The sequence below is a fragment of the Podarcis raffonei genome, chromosome 14, assembly GCF_027172205.1.
Source record: "Podarcis raffonei isolate rPodRaf1 chromosome 14, rPodRaf1.pri, whole genome shotgun sequence".
In the NCBI taxonomy this organism is placed as follows: domain Eukaryota; kingdom Metazoa; phylum Chordata; class Lepidosauria; order Squamata; family Lacertidae; genus Podarcis; species Podarcis raffonei.
The window spans coordinates 43,190,792-43,214,001 of NC_070615.1; the positions used below are offsets into that span (position 1 = coordinate 43,190,792).

A 23,210-nucleotide genomic window follows, 5' to 3' on the forward strand; every position below is an offset into this window, starting at 1 on the left:
AATTCGTTCCAGAGGTCCGCACTTAACCTGAAACTGTTCTTAACCTGAAGCACCACTTTAGCTAATGGGGCCTCCTGCTGCCGCTGCGCTGCCAAAGCACAATTTCTGTTCTCATCCTGAAGCAAAGTTCTTAACCTGAAGCACTATTTCTGGGTTAGCGGAGTCTGTAACCTGAAGTGTATGTAACGCGAGGTACCACTGTAGATAGATAGACAAACAGACCTTCCTATTAACAGACTGTAGTTATTTCGAAATAATCACACTGGGTGGCGACCTAGCATGATTGCATTACAGGAAGCAGAGTTGTTTTGCTGTGGGAAAGTCAGGGTGTGGAACGTGGGCATTTACCTCCCCTCCCCCCCATATTTCAGTCACTAACTTGGTTATGTCCAAATAGCCTCAAAATTCAGCCCTCTAACAGGTGTTTTGCTATTGGCATGCTTGACAGCTGTTTAACCATGTCCCGTAAATGCAGAAAGGAGTGCACTTAAATACAAATAAGTTTTGTTCAGCAGCCAGCCCTCAAGGCAGAGTGTGCTTGTGAAAATACAGTACAGAAAGGAACCCACAACATATACACATATAATCTGTCACTTTCGATGGAGCAGGCTTTTGAGACAGTTTGTGCTGTCATAAGTTACCCAGTGTATCTGCAAGGCTGCAATTTCATTTTGCTGCTTCTTCACTCTATCCAGCACTCCAGTCTTTTGACAGAAGTTTCTACCCAAACCATACATTTAATAAATGCAACACAACAGTGTAGTGAGAAAATATATTAATATACAGAAATTAGACATATACATGAGTAAGGTTTGAGACTTGGGGACTGCATTTTTCCAGATTAGTTTCCAGGTATGATTGAAGCTTTCACGTTTCTGGATGATCGTCTTTGCAGCATTTGCCCCCATTCTTTAACCACTTCCAATAATTGCCTTCCCCATTTTGGAGAAGTATTGGGGAAAGAATTAATGAGCAAAGTTGGAGAGGGAAGAGAGAAATAAGTCTCAACAGTTTGTTCAGACTTCTCCAGCATCTGAGTAGGAAACCGCATTTGGCTAACTACGCCCAAATCCAAATGTCTCATTTATTAGGGAATTCTGTGCTTTAAAAACTGGTGATTGCAGGTAATCATGTACATATTTAAATAGGCTGGTAATTAACAATGTAGATGAAATGGCTTGTATGATATATTTCTCAGGAGTTATTTTTTTCAGTCTTCAAAGTGCCAGTTAAATGTGTTATGTTCACACCTTTGTTACACTAATTTCTCTTTTGTGGCTCTTACTAATGCAGTGAAATACTCATAACTGTCAAGATTTGAGGGAATTTGTGTCTTTAGAAGCCATGCCTAATCTGCAGATAAAGCTCTTTTGTTTTTATAAGTCAGCACAATCAAATTATTTTTAAAGAATTACATTGCTACAACCAATCTTAAAGAAAAGTTGTAGAGACTTAGTTCCAGAACACCACCACAATGTATACCACTTCATAAAATGTTTATTTAGGATGGTAACACAGGATAAGTCATGCAACAGCTCAGTAAAAAAGGGAATCATGTAAAGTTGATGAAGTATAGTACTTGGTGCTGCTGATTCAGGAATAAGTTTATAAAAAATCACACTCATTGTCCAAAACTGGTACATCTAGAACTGCTTGAAAGCTGAACATGGACATTACTTGTAAAAGTATTTGTATTAAAAAAAGTTGTAGACAGTTAAAAATTGCCACCTAAAGATTACTTCAATTGGACAACTATCACAGGTTCATCCTTACAGCTGCAACACCAAGGCTGCTGTGAATGAAAGTAGAACTTTATGCACTCAAAAAATGAGGAACCGTTTTATCCTGAATGAAAAAATGAAATAAAAATTGTCTGCTGCTAAACCACAAAAGCAAAGAAATCTATATTAAAAAACCTGCGTTGGCACCAAATACTCTCAAGCTGATGTATTCAGAAGGTTAAGAGAGGTATCAAACAATATGCACTGGCAGACACTATAGGAGAATGATTCTTATTTTAAAATGGAGTAATTATAACTAAGAACATTCATGAAATGGTGACATCCTACCGTGAGAATTTTGTCATTTGTAGTTTGATTTCAGTTGACACACTATGTTCAACTTTTTAGGGGGTAAATAAATACAGTGGGATGAAATTTGAAATCAAGAGAGAAGAACGGTTACCATCCATCAGTCAGCACACACCTGTGTGCACCGAAACAAGTCAGTAATTCAAAAAGAATCATTTGAAAATAAGAAGTGTTTGCACTTATTCCTGGTCATAAACAACCCCACAAAATCTCACTTTTGGAACTATTCCAATTGAAACTACACACTGAATTAAATTCACACAGTATTAAGTTTCTTTATGTAAAAAATCTTTATACATAGTAATAAAAAAAGATAAAGGCAAGATGCATCAAACAGAAGTCAGCTGGTTGTTCTCTGGTCCTATACAGCCCACCAATGATTCTTGCAAGAGACGTGGGAGACTGTCTGTTTCAAGCATCTTCACCTTTCGCTTGTGGTAAGGATTGTTCTGTCTAAGCATCCAGGATGGCAGATGCTGGCGATTAGTTTTGGCACTTACGCTGGCAAACTGAGCTTCTTTCCCTTGAGTACTAAAAAAAAAAAAAGACAAAACAAGGCATTGTTAAATGTATGCATGCATCCAATTATCTACCACCAAAAAACTAATGTTATTCTGTCATGCATCACCAAGATACACTGGGTTGCACCCAAGTAAGTCATATTCAGAGAAGCCCCACTGAAGTAAAGAGGTCTATTCAAAGTATGATGCACTTGGATACAAACTCAGAGGGTTTTATGGAATAATATGAACAAAGCATATACAGTGGTACCTTGGTTTACGAACTTAATCCATTCTGAAAGTCCGTTCTTAAACCAAAACCATTCTTAAACCGAGATGCACTTTCCCATGAGGCCACCGGTGCCCTTCCACTGTTCAGATTCCATTCTTAGACCAAGGTAAAGTTCTCAAACCAGGACACTCTTTCTAGTTTTGCAGAGTTTGTAAACCAAATTGTTCTTAAACCGGACTGTTCTTAAACCGAGGTACCACTGTACCGTCTTCTTTGATGTATTCCACCTTGCATTTTTATGAAAGTGCAATTTATAAATATTTAACGAAATAAACAAAAAAGGAAGCTTGCTACCCCGAGGAGACAAAAAGGTAAAGGGGGAGATATGGTGAGAAACAGTGACATTTAATATTAGTAGAATTTGTGAAAATTAATCTCTAGCCTTTTATTATTTTATAGGCATTTGTAGCCTGCATTTCACCATGCAATCCCAAAGCTAGTTATATACAGCTCAATACAATTAAGCCATGTCACATTGTGCAACCCAAAGACCTATGCAGAAAGGTGACAAGGTGAAACAAACCTTGGAGGGCATGTTGGGGGCCACCACTGAAAAGGCTTTCTCATGCACTGCTGCCCAACAAACTACATATGGCAGCAGATCCACAAAGAGGACCTTCCCTGCAAATCTCAACACTGCGGCAGGCCTATATGGGAAGAGGTGCTACCTCTGATATTTTATAATGTTTAAACTCTGATATTCAATACAGTACAGTAGAACCCCGTGTTATGTACTGTCCTCCTTGCGAATACTTTGGGTTACGAGCTCCGCTAACCCAGAAGTAGATGCTCCTAGTTGCAAACTTTGCCCTGGGATGCAAGCGGAAGTCGCGCAGCAGTGGGAGGCGCAATTAGTGAAAGCACGCCTCATATTACAAGCTGTTTCGGCTTAAGAATGGACCTCTGGAATGAATTAAGTTCGTAACTGGAGGTACCACTGTAGAATAATTCCAAAGCAAACTTAAAATACATTTGCTTTGCTTATATTGGGCTGGTAATGCAGACTGCTGAGCCGGGGCAAGATAAGGAAGAGGTGACAATACTGGATGAACTGCGCCACATTCATACAGGACTGAGCTTTGAAGGACCACTGGGTTCACTTATTCTCCCCTTGTGTGTAACAATTCCACCCTTTTCTGGTTTGCTGCAAAGCTCAGCTTGCCACTCAGCCACTGTGTTTGCACGTCACTTGTGCCTAACTATGGCTTTTGCTTGCCCTGCAAATCAGGACCAAAAACCACATTTCAATCCATTCTCATGTTGTTTTGCTGATAATGCTTTGTTATAAATATACTCAGATCTTGGCTGCATTTGACTCTAGCGTTACGCAACAGTGGGAAACCCCAGAGCACACCCACAACCTCTAAAGTACTGAACAGCTGTGCTTATTTGGAAGAGTGACAGAGCTACAATATTATACACAGCATTAATATACTGCAGAAAGCATGTGCAAGGGATCTAGAATACATAAAATTCTTTAGGCCTACAGAACAGGAAGGCCATGGCTCGCTCCTTACCTTTTGTAACATACAAATAGAAGAAGTCACAGTACAGAATAGTCTGGACCACACCAGCAACGACAGCTATAAGGTCAAAGAATCCCTCAAAGTAGTAGCGCCAAATCCAGTTGATAAGGTACAAGGCACGGTACAAGCCCAAGAAGAAAAGATAGTGAGTAGTGATGGTTTCTGCCTCCCCAGTTTTACTGATCATAAAAAGTTGGGGGAGAATAGCCACGGACTCCAAGTAGATGGAGAAGGTCCACAAGATCTGAAAGAGCAAGACAAAAATGTAAAAGTGATACCATCACTTGGCAGCTTCCACGTCTAGTCCATGGGTCAATCCATATCAAGTGATCCAACTCTTTTACCTCATGCCATCCAATTATCTTAATATTCTGTACACTTCTTGAATGATCAAAACTAAGTTTAAATCTAAAATTTTAATTTTTTATCTCATCCCATTTGTGAGTTATGAGTGGTTGAAATTTCAATAAATTGACAATTTTGCCCTACACAAAAACCTTAAAAGGTCAACCCAGAATTGAGATATCTCAAACCTACAAAAAAAAAATCTCTTCAGAACTTCATGGACTTTAATATGATATGTCACATGATGGACTTACTTTAAATTTTAAAATTAAGAATTTTGAGAGAGATGATGGGAATAACTTTGGTAATAACAAGTTCTCACCTGCAAACCCCACACATGTAATTTTTAAACATCTTTGGGAAAAGACTGAATCACATTGTCCTGGAGAGTAGCTTCTTAGCAAAATAATGGATATTCATAGGTAAACAAGAAGAATCTAAAACCTCTATAAACTGATGGCAGGTGCAGGAAAGTCTGGTATGTAATAATGTCAAAGCTATCAGCAAATTTCAAATTGTGATAGCGCAATGACTTATGTACGGGGGGGGGGGGGGAATTAGTAGTGGCTTGAAATAGTAAAAACCAAAGCAATACCTCTATGGAATTTTGTCCATGTTTTAAGTGTACTATCCTGAAATAGTATGTAGGGATACTTTTATTAGAAGTATATTATTTCACCTTGCTGTTAAAATAAATGCTCAAAACATCCTACAATTTGATGGACATATTTAAAAGCAATCAACTATGAAATAATGCAGGGACGTGGGTGGCGCTGTGGGTAAAAGCCTCAGCGCCTAGGGCTTGCTGATCGAAAGGTCGGCGGTTCAAATCCCCGCGGCGGGGTGCGCTCCCGCTGCTTGGTCCCAGCGCCTGCCAACCTAGCAGTTCGAAAGCACCCCCAGGTGCAAGTAGATAAATAGGGACTGCTTACTGGCGGGAAGGTAAACGGCGTTTCCGTGTGCTGCGCTGGCTCGCCAGATGCAGCTTTGTCACGCTGGCCACGTGACCCGGAAGTGTCTCCGGACAGCGCTGGCCCCTGGCCTCTTGAGTGAGATGGGCGCACAACCCCAGAGTCTGTCAAGACTGGCCCGTACGGGCAGGGGTACCTTTACCTTTACCTTTATGAAATAATGCTTTGTAATTATCTTTATACTGTGCTTTTTTGTTTAGCAACAGTATGCCCATTTGGTGTGTTTGTTTTCTTCTTTTGAAAACAAATGAATAAAAAGAATATGGGGTGAGGCTTTCCTCTAAAGGAAAGCAGAATAAAAATGTAGTAGGAAATAAGGTGGGCAGTACTGATAGATGAAAGTTTTCCTGTGCAATTCATGGATCAGCTAAAATATAAGATGTATATTGTTGCCTATATTTTCCATTTCCCCTACTTTTTAACACACCCTTTAAATAATTGTAGTTCTCCTTAAATTACCCAGATGGCACCAAAGACTTCTCAGCTTCTATTTGAGGAACTTAAATTACATGAAGTGAAGGTCATAAGAGTCAGACCAATTTTTCAGTGTTTTTGTTTAGTGCACTGAACACACCACAAATATTTGAGTAACTAATTACGTTTACATAGTTAGGATTATGGTCACTGTGTTGTTCCTCAGATATAAAGAAAGTCCACCAACACACAATGGTATGAACTGGGATCACTGGATATACTTCTAACTCCAATCCCTGTATTGCTTTGGTTTAAGATTGCATGAAGCGATGGTGGAGCCACCTTCTCCGGGATTAACTCAGGATTAACACCCATTTGTGCCTGAAGATCAAACTGGGCTTGAATTTTATAATGTTCCTATACATCTGCTCTCCACTACGGTTGGCTAAAATCAATCAGGCTCTCCTGAGTTGGAAGGAACCACGAGGGTCATTCTAGTCCACCCCCTGCAATTAAAGAATCTTTTTGCCCAACATGGGACTCGGACCTTCAGTTCTGAAATTAAGGTTTTGTGCTCCACCGACTGAACTATCACAGATTCATTGTGTACCTGCCCACTGAGCTCTCTGTGGCGTACTAAACCTAATTCTACAAGCACAGAGGTGCCAATGAGCTTTCACATGAATAATTTTGGAGCCCACGGACTCATTAAACAAAAATCCTTGCCTAAATACAGATAAGCAATTTGCACCGAATCACACACAGATTTTGATAATGACATTTTACAAGCAAGGTTTTACGAGAAGTTGATTTCAAAATTCCTAAATAATTTTGTTTTTAACCCTGGTTGGGATTTTTCAGCACTATATGGGAGCAGCCCACCGAAGCAAAATCTAAGCCAGCCAAACAACTAGTGCCAGCTGTTTTAAGCCACTGGACCACAAACAAATACTATATCAAACAAACTGTGCAGCTTTGAGTGAAACATCAAGCTTACGATGCAGCATAAAGAACAAAGTGTTCTGCTTTATTTCACAGTTACCCAAGTCCTCTTTACATTGTTTCAGAAGCCAACGCTTTATGAATAAACTAACCTCCAGGGGAGAGAAGTCATGATTGACAAGAAAAGACAGCCCACCAACCGGAACCACAAGAAACTCCACTCTGAATGTATCGTGGTTTCCATCATAGGTAGCCTTAAATTTCATGTAGATCAGGTAGACTGTGGCATACGAGCAGGCAACGTAGATAAGCTGAAAAGAAAAGACCCAGATGAGTTATCAGGCTTTTAGTCTGTTTCCTCCATAAAAAGCATTTTATACATACGACAAGGAACAATGTTGACCATTGAAGCATGTTCCCCCTTCCTGCTCCCATTTGCTCAGTTACATTCATCAACATATTGCACCGTCTACAACAGGAAAGCTATTATTCATTTTCTGGGGACTTCCTCTTTTTTAACATAGAAAACGGTTACCCGGAACATAAGGAAGTACAATTCCCACCCCCTCCCATACCTACCAACTGATTGATTTGGGTTCCTTCAGAAGTTTAAGGAAAGTGGGATCTTTGCCTCAAGTTTTAATGGCTTGAAAGCAACATAAATCTTGTCAATTCTAATGCTGCAGCTTCAACTATAGATGCTTAAGTTGTAAAATCTCATTGATTCTGTCCCCCTACTTACTGCAGCTGGAGCATTTGTGTAAGAAAAGGTGCAACTACAGTAAACCTGCAACATGTGCTCGCTTTACTCATGGGACCACAACTTTAAATAGTCATTAAAACAATCAATCAATGGAGATCTTACTGAGCTTTGGGGAGGCAGCATAAGGGCTCTGGCAGTGTCCCAAAAGCAGCCCTCTGCTCACTGGGGGTAGGGGCAATTTCGGGGGTTCCTGACTGTGCGCATGGACCCCTGGAACCAAACCCTTTTGTAAGGGGGTGGGGCCACTGCACTCATATGAACAGTTCTGCACTTTGCAGTGGCTTTTCCCATACAACCTTTCTGCAATCTTCTATGGGTTCCAAAATCAGTCATTGATAAAGAAACAATAATATTTAATACAGGGCATTCCAAACTCAGCGTTGTAATATGTTGGTGAGTCGGCTGCAGTATGTAGGTGTGTTGTGCGAACGATCCCCACGTTCCTCCCGGCGCGGGAAAGGGGTTAGTTTACTAACTAAAACTGAATTACTATGTCATGAAATGATGCACGTCTAAAAAGTGTGTCACCAAGATGAGAAGTCTGGAAAGTCTGGAAAGTTAATACGTTATGGCCATTGCTTGAGGAAATCAATCATTTATTAAATCTGCATATGAGTAAAAGTGAGTTGTGAAGCAAGAACCACTTCTTAGAAGCATTTTACCCTAAAATAGTGATTGCCACGTGGAGTTTATAAATGCCTGTTTAAAATTTAAAGCTGTGGTCTGTGGGCCACCAGTGATTCATTCAGATTGATCTGTGATATATCTGTGGAGTTGTTGTGGATGTACGGTGGCACATCTATTGTATTACATATTCATAATGATTTTTTTTGCAACTTTTATTTCCTATATCACATTTTATTGTATTGCAGTTTGTAACCTTTCTACTTACTGGGAGCAATAGGAAGCAGTGCTTATTCCAGGCATAGACAAACTCAGCCCTCCAGATGTTTTGGGACTACAACTCCCATCATCCCTGACCACTGGTCCTGTTAGCTAAGGATCATGGGAGTTGCAGTCCCAAAACATATGGAGGGCCGAGTTTGCCTATGCCTGGATTCCATCCCCTGCTCCCTGCTCCTGAGCTGTTTTTGTGCTAGCTGGTCATTAGAAGAACTACCATTTAAGAATTGATGCTTGAGTTTGCCCTTTTCCTCTTTACTCCCTGTCCCTTTCCCCTTGTTCTTTAGATTGTAAGCTGACAGGGCAGGAAATGCCTTGTTTTAATTGATTGTATGTCAAGTACTCAGAGTATTTTCGGCTAAAGCCTGGGGTACAAATACTCTAAATAAATGAATTAAAAATAAATTTAAAACCATACAACATCTGCACAGCACATTACAATAGCTACAGCAGCTCCACCCCAAAAAAGCATTGTGGTCTGCCAAGTCAGACCCTTGGGATTTTCAAGTGGTCCATGGGGGGCGGGAAATTTTAGGAACCATTGGTATAAAGCATGGGTAGGCAAACTAAGGCCCGGGGGCCAGATCCGGCCTAATCGCCTTCTAAATCTGGCCTGCGGACGGTCTGGGAATCAGCGTGTTTTTACATGAGTAGGATGTGTGCTTTTATTTAAAATGAATCTCTGAGTTATTTGTGGGGCATGGGAATTCATTCATCCCCCCCCCAAAAAATATAGTCCGGCCCCCCACAAGGTCTGAGGGACAGTAGACTGGCCCCCTGCTGAAAAAGTTTGCTGACCCCTGGTATAAAGTGTCCACTCTCAGGAGTTTCATTACACCACTGTAGTGAATATTTTAACTCATGCTGCTCTCTTTATGACTACCGAGGAGAATAGCAACCAACTTGAAATAATGGCCTGGCAACCAGGGCCAGGTAGCAGCAGATGTCATGGTCTCTCAGGGACAGGCACCACTTCAGCTAGGCAGCCTGCAGCTCCTGGTTCTTCCAGGTGACATGCATAGATTAGATTGGAAGTGGGTTCAGATCACTATCTAAATTATACACATATTCTGCTTTAGTATATTTGAAGAGTGCTTCATTGGTAGTGGGCTTGTTAATGCAAGAGGCACCCAGCGTAGTTAATGAGCCTACAGTTAAAGGCAGCTCCCAGCTTCTGTTTTCAGGGCTTCATCCAGAAGAGGTTACCTTGAGGAAACTGGGCTTCATTACGTTCATGATAAAAATACTGTACACAGACTTAATTATCAAGTGGAGAAGGCCGGGGCTAAGAAAAATTAAATGACTTGCTGAAGGTCACACAAATTGTGTCAGATGTGGAATCCAGGTCACTGCCTAACTAACTAGGCCACAGCAACCCCCAGCGAAATGTTCAAGGTTCTCCGCTCACCATCTGTAAGCATATTCTCAGGGAACTAATACTTGGAACACTTTAACAAGCGGAACCTAGTTTCCATGCACTGTAGCACACAGAAAGGACAGCATGAGTCACCATCCCAGAGGTGGTATTCAAGTAGCCAATGAGTCACAGAAAAATCCCTAGAAAGCAGTGGCCAGGATGCCAACCACAATAACATCTGGAAAGTGCAAAAGCCAGGGCTCGCCTGGAGAAAACTCACCAATAATAACTGATTATGATTATTAAGGCAAAAAAGAAACACGGTTTGGATAAAGTTACACTTGGGGGGAAAGACATAAATTCAAAGCAGTCCTACTAGCAGAGAAAATTAAGAGATGCTGGTTAATTTTACAGGTGAGAGACCTGCTCAGGCAATGGGGTTCTGTAGTCAATTTGATGTTTAGTGGGCCTGATGGGCCCACTAAATGTCCACAACATTTAGAGGGCCACAAGACCCCACCCTTAGGCTAAACCAATTTCTTCATTGGATTTGCTAGCTGCCTTTCATTGAAATGATTGTAGGGTGGCACACAATAGCTTCATACAAAAATACAATGAATTATAATAATAAAAGAACGCAATATTAAAATCCAAACATTAAAATTGCTACAGAACATATAGCAGAATTTCAGGCCACAGTAACAGTGTATCAGGGCCTGATCAATTCCATTACTTGCAAACACTTGCACAAAAGAGGCTTCAAGACGACCGCAAAAGCTACAAACAAGGAAGCAAACTGAACCTCCTGGGGTTGCCAAGGTTGTTCCTTGCCAATTCTCTTGTGCCTCCTTTTGGCATTTGCACATACACTTGCATAAGCAAGCAAAGCACACACAGATATCTGGGTGTCACTCCCCCTGTCCCTGGGTCCACAGATGAGAAAAGGGCAGGCTATATAAAAGATGGCACTGCACAATTCCTTAGCCTCCCAGGATTTCAAGCTGCATCCCCATAATAAGTAGGGCAGACACTGGATCTTCTTTACCTTCTCCTGTCATTATGGTGGTTCTACTCCGCCAAAGAATCACAAGAGGATAATTATTTGGTGTTGGATCCAGACTTAGTCATGCTTGGAGTAGACACACGGCAATCAATGGAGCTTATGTTAGTCATGACAAGCTTGTCCCATTGATGGGTCTACTCTAACAATTCTAAGTTTGAAGCCAACCTTTCATCAGTAAAATGGCAGGTTCATATTTTTGTCTTTACAGACTATACAACTGGCTAATAGCGATAGATCTGAATGAACATTCAAAATAGTCTGGTTGTGATTAAGCACAGCTACATAAACATTTCAGTATCATTTACTTCCAAGTAATTAAAGTTGAAGAATTTGTGGATTCTTTGCACATCATGAATAGTAAAAAAGCTGGGCAAACAGTTTTCTGGTAGACCAAATTAAAATGAGAATCAGATAAAGGATCAGCCCTTATTCTAGGGCTCACAGACATGAAGAAAGCTGTGTGAACAAGATGCAATTATGACCATTGTGTTTCCCTGACTAGACAGGGAATTTTTGACAGTTCTAAGGAAAACGAATTAAGTACAGATTACCACTCCTCATTAGTAGCAACAAGCATTCAATGACAGTTTGAGACAAGCTTCTAATCACTTTTTTATTCTATCATCCTTTCATATGGGGTGATCCCAAAACCAGGGGACAAATCAGATCTACACATCTGTTTAGCACCAGTGGTTCTGCAGCACCAAGTGCTCCCATACCCCTCACTGGACCTGCTTTTTTATCTTTTTGTATTACACGTGTAACTCTTTACACCAAGTCATTTTACTTAGCTCACAATTCATATAAATATTTCATAACATAACCAGCATACATTGGGATCCAATAAAAATTCAGCTGCTTGAGACAGCATATATATCAGCACAAGTACGCCAGACTCATCCTCGAGCCCAACCAATACTCATCCCCTTCATGTATTTGTAGTCAGAATTGCATAAGCAAACATTCACATTAATATCAAAATGGAAGTCCACCAGAAACCCAGCCTTGAAAGTGGGTTTGGCTCAAGGTTGGCTTTTTCCACCACGCTCTGCCAGCAAAGCGTCCAAGTCAGGATTGCTGCATGCCTGCTTGTGGAGCAGCTGGTGAATTGAACTTATGGAGGTTGAGTAAAAGAGCTGTAAAAGGGTCATGTGCATCCAATTAAGGCAGGTCCGTTTGAGCACGTTGCCATACATTCAAGGCATCCCTGCTACAACACAGATTTTACCATCTTAAGAATTTCAGTTTCCATTTTAAAAGTATAACCTTGGGGGGGGGGGCATAAGGAGTGCTTCCAGGAGACACAAGGCAGAGTTCTACTGCTGTTCCGAACACCGTTCCCACTCCCCTCTAACTTGACTGTCATCCCCATCACCTTTAGTCTTCTTTCATTTCTTGAAAAGAAACCTAAAGCCAGTTTTACAAAGCAAATAGATACTAATTAGCAAGGCACTCTGTCTGAGGACCATATACATTTCATGAACCTTTTCTTTTTCTACACCAAAGGCACTGGGATGATCACATATATACACACCTGGTTCTTCTGCTCCAAAACTAAGAAACCCCTCAAGTAAGGCACAGAGTCCTCAGAAGGTGAAGAGTCAGACAGGGGTGGCATATCCCATTTCGCCGCAGAAGGCAAAATGCAAAGTGCCACTCTGCCCTGCTGCTACCACCTTGCAGCTTGCACTGCCTGCCTCACCACCTCCACACCAATTTCGGGTGAGGTCTTGCATGCTCTGTACACCATGCTCTCTCACACCATGCCTCACACCTCCACACCAATTTTGGGTGAGGTCTTGCATGCTCTCTCACACCATTTTGGTCTTGCCCAAAACCAGCACCAGTGCTGGTTGTGGTGGGGCAGGTGAGGCACCTGTAGGGGCACTGCCTTGGGGGCCCCCACTGCCTGAGGCAGCAGCCTCACCCCACCTAAAGGCTGAATCAGCCCTAGAGTCAGGCATACTCCAGGGACACAAAATAGTCCCTGGCTTTGTTGCTGGTCAGATACTTTGTAGGAATTTTAAAGAACATAGTCATAGCGATAATAAAACTGGGGGAACCTGATCAAGCTATCGGAGGACAAACTAAGTTGCGACCATCAGGCAATGCAGCAAACTGCCTCAAGAGCTGACTTCAACCCTTTCAGGCAAAACAGTTTATCCATGTGTAAAACAGAGAAAGCTGTCATCTAGGAGTGAAACTCGTATGACTCAAGACACTGCAGATGACTGGCAATAGAAAGGTAATTTATTGTGGCATTTGCAAACCTGCTTCTTCCCTACGGCTGCAACACAGTGGTTGTTGTTTTTTTAATCAGCAGACCCACATTAACTTTAACATAAACAGGGAGAAGCACACTTGAATTTTCTTTCAGCCTTTACTCGAAATTACCATGGAGGTGAATTCATTAAGAGGTATGTGGAGAAAATTCAGTAGCCCCTCTTGCATATTGAATGTATCATACCTTCATAGAAGTGTTATAAAAAGAAATGAATGAAGTGAAGAGATCCAGGTAACGAGTGGTGAACACCAGTGCAAAGAGAAGCTGGCTTTTCCCAGATATACCTAAAGGAATAAAAAGAAGTCGTGTGAGAAAGGGCATTAAAAAACCCAAGCCATGTGAATTATCTTAGTTCAAACACCAAGATTCACTGCACACCAACCGCCACATTGCAACAGAACCTTATGGTAATTTGAGCTCCAGATTGAAAACCCAGAAGTTTCATATATTGCCATCTATTGCTAGCAATTTTCTGCTACTTACCTCTTTTGCTACTATTCAGCTTTTTATTCATAACCAACAATGTACCAGGCACCATACTGAACAGGTCAAATCATAAACCCTCTGCATAAGAGCAAAAGGAAGATTTATCAGAAAAGAAGCTAGGTTCACTGAATACAAGTCACTGGAGAGCAACAACAACAAAATGCAACAATGAAGAGAACTAGGGATAGTCCTATGGACCACTGTCACGCACAGAATGTCTTCCTATGCTCTGCCCTAGAAATGGTTCAGTAGCACTGATCAGGAATCACTGTGTATCAAAGCTGACCATCAGCTGGTTGTGGGCATTTTGCCTACTCCGAAAGTTGTTGAGCTTTTTTTTTTTTTTTTTACACAAACCACAATATTACAATATTATTGGACTTTTCAATGTCAATTCCGCATTTGAAATCCCAGTAATGTCTGGGAAAATCCAGACGAATGGCACATGTATGCCATTTCAGTTTATTATTTTTATGTCAGCCAGAGAGAGGGTATCCCAGTGCTGTGTCCTTAGCAGCCTTGGAAACCTAAACTATGGCTAGAAAGATGTAAGATCCTCTCTTCCAGCTGAGTGACTAAAGAAAGCAGTTGGGTCTGTATCAGCCTCTATGTTCCTAAGACTCAATTCCACTCCCAAACTAATGGAAGATGCCATACCATCACTTGGACCCCCACCTTTCACTCAAACCCTTCTGATATTAAATAAGTATACAGTCAATTACCATCCCAGCCCAGTTCTTAGGGTCTTCCTTCCTTCTACCCATGGTCTTCTACTTCCTTCTATCATGGTCACAATGAGGCTATCTAACCTTGGCAGGGCCCACTATCAGATCTGATCCCAAACTGTGAGAAATTCCCACTGAAACATCCTCCATGCCCTATACCTGAAGAACCATCTGCATTGAGAATCCCTCAGGCAGGACACAGTGGGTGATAACACAACACTAGACATCAATCTAGAGCACATTTACATGCTTCCTATCTCCCATTGAAGTGTGTTTACAACTGAAACTCTGATGGGCATTTAAAAAAACTCACTACAGTAAGTTCAGAGATCACATTTTTGTAAAGATTGTCTCACTTCATGTAAAATAGGTGTTACAATACATGCCTCATTACATGTATTGTAGCACATGCCTATTTATTAGCTCTACTCCATTCAGCTCAATGTGAACAAAGCAAGCAACAGAGGTTGCATTTTTCAGCAACATAAAACAAAAGCATGGATGCACTCTATGACTCAGCCTGTTTTGTCATGCTATTTTGTCAAGACAACTGCTTAGATACCACCTTTCTGCCAATGCATTCATAAAATGGTATACAATCCAATATACTTGTTACAAATGGAAAAGGGAATGAAAACCAGGCACAGAGTGTCATGTAAATGTTGTAATTACCAGACTCAATGGCCACCAAGGGAGAAAGTTCTGAGGTGGAAGGAGTCAAACAGCAATAGGTGCTGGCCTCAGCTAACTGACCTTGCAGGCTCTCATTTTTCCCTCTGATGAGAAAGGGTGCTGATGGAAGGAAGAAGTGTTCAACAACCAAAAACTTACCACAGGTCCCAATTTTTAAGTTACAGTGGTACCTCCGGTTGCAAATGGTATCCGTTCCAGAGGTCCGGCCACATCCTGAGGAATTTGCAACCAGAGAACCACTTCTGCGTATGCGGCGAAACCCAGAAAAATACTTCCGGGTTTGCCGCGTTCACATCCCGAAGATTACATATCCAGAGGGATACGTAAGCGGAGGTACAACTGTACTCTTACAGCCCTCTTGTTGCTTATAAGTACTCTTAGTGCCAGATACATTACCTTTTATTTCAGTAGCCCCATGACAGTTCATATTTGTATCATTTTAATTCATTACAATATCTGATGTCTTTTATTCAAAAGGGAAGTAGATGGTAATAATATTCCCCGTTATAATTGTTTTTCTTAACCACTTTCCTGTGAAATGTCAGAATGTCATCTACTCTCCCTCTCTCATCTTGATGCAATTGTTTTCTGTCGATCGACATTGTTTATTCAAAAAGAAATTGTGTTAAAGAATAAGCAAATATCCTTGTTTTGAACATTAGCTTTTAGAGCCTTAAATTTAGGAGGCTGCATATCTCTGCTGGTTGCCAGCATTCTCTAGAAGTAACACACTTAGACTCAATGTAACTATTTCACATTACACTAACAATGCTGTTGCTAAACAATTTTTTTCTTGTCAGTCTTAGGAAGTGATAACACTAAGCCCCTAGAAGAATAAACTATTCTGGTTATGAAAGTTATTGCATTAATTGATTTGCAAAGGATCCCTACCCAAACATGACCTCACTACATATACTCTGCTAGCTTCCACCAACCTTCCCCCTTTGCAAGGACACCTTGAGGCAGGGGTAGTCAACATGGTGCCCTTCAGATGTTGCTGGATTTCCAACTCACATCATTTCTGACCATTGCCTATGCTGCCTGAGGCTGATGTGAGTTGTGGTCCAAACAACTTCTGGATGACACCACACTGGTTATCCCTGCTCTGGGGCAAAATAGTGGTCAGAAAGGGTACAACCAATTGTCCCAATGGTGCTTTGCTCAAAGGCACAAGATGCTGTCTCCCAACTACCCAGATCTCACTTGCTCCTCATGGGCTTGCTAGTGTTGAATACACTATGAATACATAGTGTTATAGGCATTCAAAATAAATATACAATAAGCTGTATGCAGGCTAGGATAGTACATGGAACAAAGTTTAACAATGAATGGGTCATACTCTAATAGCTATTTAATTTAATTTAATAGCTATTAACATGCTATTAAAACAGGTGCCTTTGCATATATAACTGCTCAATCCTTATCAAAAAGTGAAGTTTCAGTTCATTGAGGTTTACTCCCAAGCACACATGTATACATGATTGCAGCCAGTTTACAATATTTATATAAGTTTATATAAGCTCACTAAGGACTAAGCCGCCCTGTAGTCAACTAGCCTTACTTTTACATAAGCATGCCATAGCATCAAGCTGTAGGGATAATAAGACTGCTTGGTTACAAAACAGAAATATATATAAAGTTAATGAATTCTAACTCTAAACAGTTCTGCATATGAGGGGACTCATGGTTTATTCAAACTCTGACTACTTTTCTACAATAACAGTCTGCAGCTTTAAAAAGAGCTCTATTAAATTCCCAGGAATTAGTCAACTATGAATGATGCATTTTGCCACCAGATAGCATTTCCTCTGCCTTACAAAGTTCACAGTTCAAAATCTACTTGGCTTGATCATAAAGACTACAAACAAAATTACCAACACAGAATCAGTCTAGAATAGTATTTAGACATAAGAGCACAGTTCAAAGTCAAACCATCAATGCAGGATAAACAAGGACTGTGCGTCTAAGTGAAATGTACTGAATAGCTTCAGCGACTTAAAAAACTTGTGACTGAGCTTGCTTTCCTTTCCTCCCTTCCTTTTCCCTCACCTGTCATGTCTTGTCTTTTTAGACTGTGAGCCTAAGGGTGTGCCATCTTAAAGCAACTTACAAAAATCTATTCAGAGACTAAAATCAGGGTGTAAATGCTGTAAACAAACAGGCACCCAGAAGCATCAGAGTGAGTAAATTCTCATTTCTAGGTTAAAATAACAAAAATCTATCTTCAAAATAAGAGATTAAAACAGCCCTTTTGGGAACAAGTTTTGTTTTGCAACATAACCAGGGATTTCTTCAGTTGAATAAGTTTCTATTGAGGAAATGACATAGGGGTGCAGCAAGAATACAACTGATCTCTCTCTTCCAGGCAGCCCTGTTCACCACACCTTCTGTTAGCTGCCACGTCAGACTAGGCCAGGAATTCCAATTGAGAGCCTATTCTCCCAAGCCTTGATTCAGTCATTTGCTTCCAATTTTCAAATGCAGCTGGCAATGCAAGTAAAAGAGCTTGCCAAGCTCTCAGATCAAGTCGGATCACAGGTTAACCCCTTCAGTTACAAATAAATAAAGGGTCTAGCATGAAAGTTTATAAACAGAGGTTCCAGGATTCAGAAGAACAACTTTGGAACTTGCAAATTATGCATAAAAACCTGCTGTTTCTGCAAAGCACTCAGAAAAAGCACAATTTAGGCTATGTCATATGTCTTCACTTTCAGAACTACTGCAAAAAGACAATGCATCTTGATTAGGATGGTAAAACTCATTTTTTCCTGCAAGTCCAGAATCTGAAAGGGAAGTTCTAGCCTCAGGAAAGCAAACGACCATCCCCTTTGCTTTAAGTCCATTCATTCTATTTGTGCACAACTGCCTCAAAATGAATACGATGTCTGAATGGTAGGACGGGGAGAGAGAGAAAAAGTCATATTTCCTGCAGCTCCCTTCACACTGTACCATGATTTTGCTTGGGCTTGAATGCTGCATCAGGACTGTGTGCTAAGAAGGCACTTAATCTGTTCATTCATCTCATTTATATTATTGTGCTCTTCTTGAAGCAAGAAAGAGATAACAAAGTTATTTGACCTGAATATTCATCATTATGGAGGAGTTAGCAAATCAGGTTGCCTAGATTCTGACTCATTCCGAGTCTCTACCGACATAGCTTCAATTTCACTAGCACTATGAAATCTCTCTACCTACAACACTATTAAAAGAAAAAGAAAACCCCAAACCGTTTCTGCACTTAGTTCACTCCGATGGGATCTTCATCAACAAATATATCCCATACAGAATACATATAATGAACATAAAGCCCTGTTTTCAGGATACCCTTTCAAAGATATTCATAGAGTTGTCCTACCCTCCCCTTTTTGAAAGACAGTGACCGTAACCTCTACTCTTTAGACTTCATATCTTCCAGTGCAGTATAGGCTTACAAACTCTTTATTTGATGCAACTGCAGGAGTGACCCCCAATCAATATATTTTATCACATTTTACATTCTTCTTCTTCCAAGGAACTCAGGAGCAAAATACATGATCTCCCATATCCTTACCCTAGCAACAACCCTGTGAAGGCAGTTACGTTCAGAGAGGTCTAAGGTCACCTGACAACCTCCACCAGGAATTTGAACCTGGGTATACCTGGCCCTAGTTCAACACTCTAGCACTGAACTACACTGGCCCCACTCTGTAGTACCCCACAAGTTTTCTCTAGAAGACAACTCCACTTACTGCAACATCCCATAACCTTTAAAAGAAGTCACTTCTCAGATCTCCCCCTTTAGAAGTAGGAGGCATGGCAGAAATACGATCCCCAAATCAGCATCACAACCCCCCCCTGCAAGCATTCCATGAGCTTCCACAATTACACCAAACCCTCACCAAATACAAGAGTAATTGGGGGAACCCATCACTGCCCCCAAATGAGTACCCCCAAATTCCTAACCTGCTCCAGCCTCCCATAAGCTCCTCACTTACAAGAAAACTCCACCCCATCACCACCCACCCACCTCCACACCCCCAAAATTGCCCCTCATCTGACGTTCCTGCTCAACTCGACACACAGGAGACAGCATTTTTTTGAGGGGGGGAGTGTTGGAAATCGCTCCACCTCAACATCCCATAATCAGCCAAGCTTGCTCCGCCAACACACACAGAGGAGAATATGGGGGCATCCCCCCCCCCAAAGTAGGCACTCCCTCCTCAGGCTCCACCACAACTGAAGGAGGCGAACTACCCCCATAAAACAGGAGGGCATGGGGAGCACCCCATCCAAATCCCCCCCTCTACTGAAGACAAGCATAAAAAGGGGGGTGGCAAGAGGGACGCACCCTCCCCACACCAAAGTCTCTGAAAGGAAACCCCATAGGGAGGAGAGAATCACACCCCCCAAAAAATCTGCACCCCCAAATCTCCCCGCTCGTTTCGCAGTGTGACGAGGGGGCAGGACCACCACTCCCCCCCCCCAACAGGCGAGGGGCCGAGGCGGGTCCCTCCCCCCCCCCCATGGCCGGGGGTCGACGTCCCTCGCGCCGCCTCAGCCTCGCCAACCGCCCGCCGAGCCCGACGCACCGGCGCACGAGCGGGTCTTCCAGATCTTGAGGAGGAGGATGATGATGGCCGCCAGGTGGGAGAGGTCCCCGGTGAGGCGGAAGACGTTCATGGCGCCGGCGGCCGCGCTGAAGGAAGAGGAGGAGGTGGAGGAGGAGGAGGAGAAGCGGGGAGAGGAGCCGGCGACCGGACCGAAGATGGCGAGAGCGCAGCGGACACCGAGCGACGTGGCCCGGAGACGTGGCCAGAGACAGCCAGCGCGGGCGCGGTGCACGCCGGGAGAAGTGGGGTGGGGGGTGGGGGAAGGAAAGCGGAGAAGGCGGGGAGAAAGAGAGTAAGAGTCACGCCCCCTTCTTTCCCTCACAGCCGATGGGCGGGGCTTGCGAGGGATCCTTTCCTACGCACGCGCATATTCTCCCTCCCCCCCCCCGCGCATCCACGGAAACGGCGCACGACGGATTTTTTCTTCTTCTTCTGCGCACGCGCGCACATCTCCCACGCCGCAACACAAGACTCGCCCTCTGCCGTTCCGTCTTTAGAAGGTGGAGCTGCGCTTGCGCTGTGTGGAGGAGCAAGAATTCTGGAAGGCGTGTAGCGGGGGGCGCGAGTGCGCCTGCGCCGTTTCGCCCGTTGGCCACAATAGCGGGTTTTAAAAAGACGCTTTCAGACGTGCTGCCGCGTTTGATATCGGTTGCTAAACTCACATATGTTTTTGATCGACTGGCATTGGTCTGGCCTGGCATTTTATTGCGTTATGAGCGCTCGGGCATTGTTTTAGGCTGAAGTCGAAATTGCGTTGAGTGTTTTTTTTATACAGTATAGAAAGAGTGGTGTGCAAATATGTTTTTAAAAGTATTTTTTTAAAGCTTTTCTGGGCAACAGCATCCGAAGCGGATCAGGCCTGCTGTTATTTTTACTATAATTATTCAGTTACATTGTAACTGTTAACCAAATGACTGCACCCTCGGGGCAACAGCATCCGAAGCGGATCAGGCCTGCTGTTATTTTTACTATAATTATTCAGTTACATTGTAACTGTTAACCAAATGACTGCACAACAAAATCGACTTTAGAGTAGCTAAGTTTATCTGCAGTTTGAAAAACAAAACAAAAAAGAATTGCCCAGGGTCCCTCGGGGTCCCTTCCAACTCTACATTCTATGATAAACTAATCCAAATAAGCTTGTAAGGTTGTTATAAGTAATCACCCCCCACCAACTTATATTTCCAGAATACAATTCAATACAAAATTATGGAAAAAGGTAATTCCGGAGGATTTTTTAATTTTAGAATAGCATACAAATAATTAAAAACACTTTGTAGACCACACAAGGTTTCATCCCTGTCAACCAAATTGCAGTTGAAACATTTACTTTGGAAGCATGGTAATTCATTTTGGTTCCACAAGAACTTTTGCCATAACAAAACAAATCAAATTTTCACAGCATTTCTAACATTAGGTTTCAACTGCTCATCCAAAAAAGAGAGGGTGAACAAAGATTTAAAAAAATAAAATAAAATCTTGCAACGTGTTAATTGATCACTTAGCATAATGAACATACTGTAATCCATATTTCAATGAGGCATTTTGGCTTCTTGGAGAAAGTATTGTGCCACCTGTTTGCTTCCTTTCGAAATATCATATAGATAGGATATATGTTATCAAATGCTGATCATATTTAAGCATAATCTCCATTTTTTGCAATTAAAGTAATTGACACAGAGATTAAAAGATTATATCTAACTACAGGTCACCTTTAAAAAAAGTGTGCCCTGACTCTTAATAAAGAAGGGGGGAACAATTAAAACACAGAAAAACCGCATGGTTGTCTTTTCTGGACTATGGTGCTGGACTATAGGCTGTAAAAGGTAAAGGTAAAGGACCCCTGGATGGTTAAGCCCAGTCAAAGGCAACTATGGGGTCATGTGGCCAGCTGACTAAACCGCTTCTGGCACAACGGGACACTATGACGGAAACCAGAGTTCACGGAAACGCCGTTTATCTTCCCGCCACAGCGGTACCTATTTATCTACTTGTGCTGGTGTGCTTTCAAACTGCTAGGTTGGCAGGAGCTGGGGCAGAGCAACGGGAGTTCACCCCATCGCGGGGATTTGAACCTCCGACGTTCTGATCGGGTGCCGCTGTGGTCTAAACCACTGAGCTTCTTGGGCTTGCCAATCAGAAGGTCAGAACTTGGAGTCATCTAGTGAACTTGAATGGTGGGAGATGCAGAACCAGCAAGAGGAAGCATTTAGTTCTCCACTACCCGCTGTAGCAATACCCACCAATTAGATTGGCTTTAAAAGAGGATCAACAAATTTGTGGAGGATAAGGCTGCCCGTGGCTACTAGTCATTATGATGGCCATGGGGTTCCAGGGTCAGAGGCATTATGTTTCTGAATGCCAGTCACTGGGCAACAGCAGCAAGATTGTCTGTTGTCCTTAGATCCTGTTTGTGGGATTCCCAGGAGCATCTGTGGGGAACAGGATCGGCCCCAGCTATTTTGTTGCCTCAGGCACAGAATAAGATGCTGCCCCCACCAGCCCAAATTCCACTTACAGAAGCTGAATCTTACTTCCACACTGGTAATGGGATAGCATCCTACAGGTAGGGATGGGGGCAGAATTTCAATTAAGTTCACATTTAAAGGCAAACCCACCAAATTTGCACTTCCTGTACCACTGAAAGCTAGCCATCCTTCGAAATTCACAGTTCTCCAAATTTTGCAATGCAGTTCCCCAGCCAAATAATGCATACAAATACACACACTAGCGTGAAGTGTGCATAAAATTAATATAATAGTGAAAAATGACATACCAAAATGCATGATATTAGGGGAAATCACTTTGTAAATATTTTCACTTTGGGGAAAATTGCATATAAAAATGTGTTTTCTTAGGAGAAAGTCGCACTAAAACGCTGGCCATTTTTTCATCGGGCTTTAAAACAAAATCACAAACAGCTGTGGAAATGTGGAGAATGGAATTTAAGATTGGTACAATGAGAAATCAAGACAAGTGAAATTGACAGATCCACCCATCCTTACCTCTAGTGCACCTGGTAGCCATATGCTATTTTAGGGAGTGGATGAACAGGCCTGTGGTGTGCACAGCTCTGGTCTCCAACAGAAGGACCCTCAAGAGAAATGGATGCTGGGTTCTGCCTACTTTTGCCCCTGTACTGCCCACCACTGGCATATGGCCCTCAGAAGGTTACCCTGAAGTGAGAGCGGCCCCCAAGCTGAAAGGACCACTTACCTTCCAGGGACGCAGCGATTGTGGTCCCTCACAGCCCCTTGGAGGTTGGGG

General features: G+C 42.2%; 1 protein-coding gene across 1 annotated transcript; it reads right to left on the bottom strand.

Moving 5' to 3' along the window:
- Positions 1–1,479: 1,479 nt before the first annotated feature.
- Positions 1,480–20,131, bottom strand: KDELR2 (KDEL endoplasmic reticulum protein retention receptor 2). The gene is made up of 5 exons (XM_053364145.1): positions 19,923–20,131; positions 13,634–13,734; positions 7,233–7,391; positions 4,400–4,652; positions 1,480–2,621 (listed from the first exon to the last, which is right to left on the bottom strand). The coding sequence occupies exons 1-5, from the start codon at positions 20,011–20,013 to the stop codon at positions 2,587–2,589; spliced, it is 639 nt and encodes a 212-aa protein (XP_053220120.1). The 5' UTR covers positions 20,014–20,131; the 3' UTR covers positions 1,480–2,586.
- Positions 20,132–23,210: the final 3,079 nt, after the last annotated feature.

Coding starts and splice junctions, on each gene's coding strand:
- KDELR2 (XM_053364145.1), bottom strand. CDS start 20,013: ATGAACGTCTTCCGCCTCACCGGGGACCTCTCCCACCTGGCGGCCATC. Junction 7,392..13,633: donor TTTATAACACTTCTATGAAG/GTATGATACATT, acceptor TTTTCTTTTCAG/CTTATCTACGTTGCCTGCTC. Junction 4,653..7,232: donor ATGACTTCTCTCCCCTGGAG/GTTAGTTTATTC, acceptor TTGCTCTTTCAG/ATCTTGTGGACCTTCTCCAT.